The 5109-nt window shown below is 30.8% G+C and overlaps 1 protein-coding gene across 1 annotated transcript; it reads left to right on the top strand.

Moving 5' to 3' along the window:
• The first annotated feature begins 1568 nt into the window (after positions 1–1568).
• LOC120082830 (cytochrome P450 71A1-like) lies at positions 1569–4316 on the top strand. The gene is made up of 2 exons (XM_039038162.1): positions 1569–2586; positions 3457–4316. The coding sequence occupies exons 1-2, from the start codon at positions 1606–1608 to the stop codon at positions 4063–4065; spliced, it is 1590 nt and encodes a 529-aa protein (XP_038894090.1). The 5' UTR covers positions 1569–1605; the 3' UTR covers positions 4066–4316.
• The last annotated feature ends 793 nt before the right edge of the window (positions 4317–5109 follow it).

The raw sequence follows: 5109 nt of genomic DNA, 5'->3' as shown, positions 1-5109 counted from the left end.
TTTTTTTTTTGTTATTTTTTATTTTTATTTTTATTTTGTCATCTCTACTCATGCTAGATTTAATTATATCATTCAATCATAAATCTTAACAGTAAAAGAGTTTAAAATATTATTTTTCCCCTAAGATGTGACATTGAATATTTCTTAAAAGGGAGAAAAAGAAATCATTTTCTCCCTCTAACCTTAAAATAGAAAAAGACACTTCTAACTCTAGTCCTACTACCACGTATGGTTTAAAATTTGTATTATCGAGTATGCCGTGGCGCCGCCGACGTCGGAACATGAATCAGGCCAAATCTTTCCATTATCCTCACCGCCTCACCTCCACTGATGCTTATTCGATATTGTTTTTAAACAATCATACACTGAATTAAGAATATGATTTGTCGTTCCATTTGGACATATATATTTTTTTCGGTGAAGAGAACCATTTTGAGATAACTTACCAGATCAATATCTTTTCTAAAATGAAATTTAAAATTATATACAAAATTAATAAATTATCTGAAAATTCAATCCCACTTCAAATGCCCGATAATAAAAATATTCAAAATCCAACTAAAAATAGAAAAATCTCCATTTTAGTTTTAACAATTGCGTAGAAAATATTTCAACCTCAAATTTTTGTTTGAACAAAAGCATGTCTTAAATTGTATCGAGATATTTAAGCCTTGATTTAGGTATATATTCAGACTATAATTAGGATATTTGGTTATCTTCCATTCAATAATCAAATTCCTATGTAAATCTCAAATTAATATGAACACAACTCAATTGATACCATGTATTAGTGATCAAGAGGTCTATAATTCGAATCTCTATTCTTATATATCGCATTAAAAAGAAAAGTTGAAGTGAAATCAAGATAAATACCTAATATGTTTTGAAGAGTGAATGTTATGTTACTATCAAAGATGTGGCAAAGCGATTTTTTTTTTTTTTTTTTAAGAGTGACCAAATAATCTTATATTCTAACTTTATAAATAAATTTTCAATTATTTGATTATTGACAAGATTTTATCTAATAGAACCTTGACTGCACCTAAGCTAAAAAGACTGCTGCAGTGGATTTGTTGTAGCCAAAGTTTCAATTCTGTTTATAAGAGATTTTGAATCTAATATATCTCTAAAAACTTGCAATTTTATGTTTTATAGGAATAGTTCCACAAACATTAAAGTAGGTACAGGCCGTTTCTGGATATATAATTTTATATTTGAAACTTTTAAGAATTAATTGATCTATTTAATAAATTAAAAAAAAATATTTGTCACGCTAAAGTAATATTTGTGTAATCCATTTAAGTATCCAACTACAAGTTGCATGTGATAAACTTTCTTCTTTATAAAAGATAGTTTTTGTATAAATATTTTTATCCTTTATAATATTGAAGGATATACGGCTTCACCTAAATACTATTCTATCAAATTGAAAATACATGATTAATTAGATATAAATTTGAAAGTACCATATGAAGACTAAATTTGTAAATTAACATTTGTTTTCTCCATTCTCATACGTGAAGAGCTAATTGCTTCCCTCTTCATTATAAATATAGCTTGATATAGAACTTATACAATTCACAAAACCATACACTCAAGAAAGAGATGGAGAGAGTAATGGATCCAATATCCCACAAAAATGTCCACCATCTTCTACAGCAAATTACTCAATCTGCATATGAAAGCATCATTATTCACATCAATCCCATCTCTTTTCCTCTCATCTTCCTCTTCCTCTTCCTCTTCTTTCTACTTTCACTCAAACTCTTATCCACCAAAAACACCAAAGTTAACTTACCACCTTCACCACCACAGCTCCCAATAATTGGCAACCTTCACCAACTAGGCAGCCTTCCACACCGTTCACTGGCATCTCTTGCAGAGAAATATGGCCCTCTAATGCTCCTCAAACTAGGCCAAACCCCAACTCTCATCGTCTCATCAGCAAAACTAGCCAAAGAAGTAATGAAGTCCTATGACACCATCTTCTCAAACAGAGCCCAAAACACAGCTGCAAAATCCTTAACTTATGGATGCCATGATGTGGCCTTTGCTTCTTATGGAGAGTACTGGAGACAGGCCAGAAAATTGTGTGTTTTGGAGCTTCTAAGCACCAAAAGAGTGGAATCTTTTCAACATATTAGAGATGAAGAAGTTGCAAAGCTTGTGAAAAGGATTGGTGGGGTTTCATCGAGTGTGATCAACCTCAACCAAGTTCTGATATCAACTTCAAACAATATAGTGGGGAGATGTGTTTTGGGAGAGAAGTATGTGAACGTAAATGATGAATTTGGAGAAGTGACGAGGAAGGACATGGAGTTGTTGTCGGGGTTTTGTGTTGGGGATGCGTTTCCTTGGCTTGGATGGATTGATGCGTTGAGGGGATTTCATGGACAACTCAAAGCTAGTTTTCAAACATTGGATAGGCTTTTTGAGAAAACGATTGAAGAACATAATGAAAAAATGAAGAGTGGTGATCATAATGGATCTTGTGAGAAGGATTTTGTTGGGATTATGCTAAAGTTGCAACAACAAGACACTCTTGATTATCGTTTCACTATAGAAGACTTCAAAGCAATTTTGCTGGTTTTGTTTCTTCTCTCTCTTGCACATGCCGCACACACACGTAAATGAGATTATTCATTTACCTTTTTTTATGAGTAATGATTAGATAAAATTGCTGCACCTAACCACATGCTTACACTTTTTTATGTATCAAGAAAAAATAAAAATAATTAATTTTTTTTAGTATTTTTATTACATAACAAATTTTTATTGGACAATCGCTTAAATAGCATAACATGCAACACCAAATTTTTTTTCTTTATTTATTTTCTTTTTGGAACATGCTTTCTTGATTGGGCATTTGTAAAGTTGTACTTCAAATAACTAACCAACCTCTTTTCAAAGCCTATTCCTACTCATTTATTTATTTGATTGAATACTAAATATCATTTAAAATCTAGGTTAGCACATGGGGTGACCGTTTGAACAATATATTTAGATTAATTAAGTGAAATTATGTTGAGTCAATCTACATGATGAACTTAAAGGGGCACAATCTAAAAATGAACTTGAGATTATTGAAGATTCCCATATTTAAAAAAAAAAAAAAACTTATATGTAAGTTACTCATCTAATTTAATTAATTTTGACTTTTGAGATTGAATCTATGTTTCCCTAATATTCTATTGAAACCTATGAAGCCCAAACATATATATATATATATACCTTTTATTGCTAAAGTGTTACATGGGATTAAAAGTATAAATTCTATAAATTCATCATCTTACAAGTACTATATATTTATTAACTTTTCAAAAAAAAAAAAAAAAAAAATCTCTATATATTAACCTTTTGTCTGTAGATTTTTAGTACAAATATACACATGATTAAGTCTTAACATGGATGAAAATGATTATTACTAAAGTACGGACTGAATTTTTGCAAATGCAGGATATGTTTGTAGGTGGAACTGACACAACAGCAACAGGATTGGAATGGACAATGGCAGAATTGATGAGAAATCCAACAGCCATGAAAAAAGTTCAAGAGGAGATTAGAACAATAGTTGGAGAGAAAACAAAGATTGAAATAAAAGACACACAAAAGATGGAGTACATGAAATGTGTTATAAAAGAATCTCTAAGACTCCACCCACCAGTTCCTCTATTGCTGCCAAGAGAAACAATGGGAAGTGTCAACCTTGAAGGCTACCATATTCCACCAAAAACCAAGGTCTGGATCAATGCTTGGGCAATTCAAAGAGACCCCAAAATCTGGGAAAGCCCAAATCAGTTCACTCCAGAGAGATTCATGCATGAAAAGAAATCAGTTGATTTCAAAGGCCATGACTTTGAGTTGATTCCATTTGGGAGTGGAAGAAGAAAGTGCATTGGAATGTCATTTGGGATTGCTTCTTTTGAATATGTATTGGCCAATCTTCTTTATTGGTTTGATTGGAAGCTCCCAGCTGGTGAGTTGTTGGATATGACTGAACAGCATGGCCTCTCTGTTTTCAATAAACATTCTCTCAAACTCATTCCAATTCCATATTCTGTGTAATTTTTGGTGTTTGATCCTTAACTATTAGGTATTGAGTGAGTGAGTATAAATAATAATGTGTTTGTTATAATTATGAAGTGAATGAGCCTCTTTTATAAGAGTTACCGTATCGTTTGCTTATGAATGATTGTAAAATATGTGTAGAAAAGTTGGGGGTTATTTTTCACCTATATATACCTTTGGGGAATAATTTTGGTCTTATGGTGAATATAGTTGTTTCACTTAATCATTGTATGTAGTTGGCCAGCAATTAGTCAAAAGAATGGTGTTCTTTGTTGTTGAAGTTTTAGCTCAACTTTTCATTGCAGAGTAGTTCGAGCAATATAACATTTCAGTTGGATTGTGGTATCCTAGAATGCTCAAGTTAAAAAAATATCTATTACATAAGTGTTTCATACAAAAAAAAAAAAAAATATATATATATACAATTACAAGCTGCAGATGACTTGAATCTTCTTAAAGAGAGTAAAATGTGCATGCCTCAACTTAACTATTTACATATGTCTATTCTATTTGATTTTAGTATTCTTTACTCATTTTCTATGGAAAATGAAAATGAATGTAATTAATCAAAAGGAATATGCTAGTATGATTGTTGACAGGGTATTATACGCAATGGATTGTAGTAGATTTGATATTATGATGAAGAGAATTATAGGATAATTAGTATATTTTAGTTAATGTTTAGTTTAGTTGTTAAATCACATTAATGTTTGTAGAAGTATTTGAATTAATTAAGCCTCGTTTGGTAATCATTTGATTTTTTTGTTTTTATTTTTGAAAATTAATCCTATTTAATCAATATTTCTTAGAATGATTTGCATATTTCTTAAGTCACTACAAGAATTTTAGGCTTTAGTGTCGATTTAAACCTGACATTAAAAAGCCTTAATATCAGTTGAAAACCGACATTGAAGATTGTGTTATAAAAGGTCTTTAATGTCGGTTTTAAATCGATATTATAGCTGACAAAAAATTCAGTACCAATTATCTTCAATGTCGGTTAAAACCGACATTGTACACCATCTTCAATGTTGGTTTAAA

This window comes from Benincasa hispida, chromosome 8, assembly GCF_009727055.1.
Source record: "Benincasa hispida cultivar B227 chromosome 8, ASM972705v1, whole genome shotgun sequence".
Lineage (NCBI taxonomy): Eukaryota > Viridiplantae > Streptophyta > Magnoliopsida > Cucurbitales > Cucurbitaceae > Benincasa > Benincasa hispida.
The sequence above is the reverse complement of the archived record's forward strand: the minus strand, read 5'-3'. Positions and strand labels throughout refer to the sequence as shown.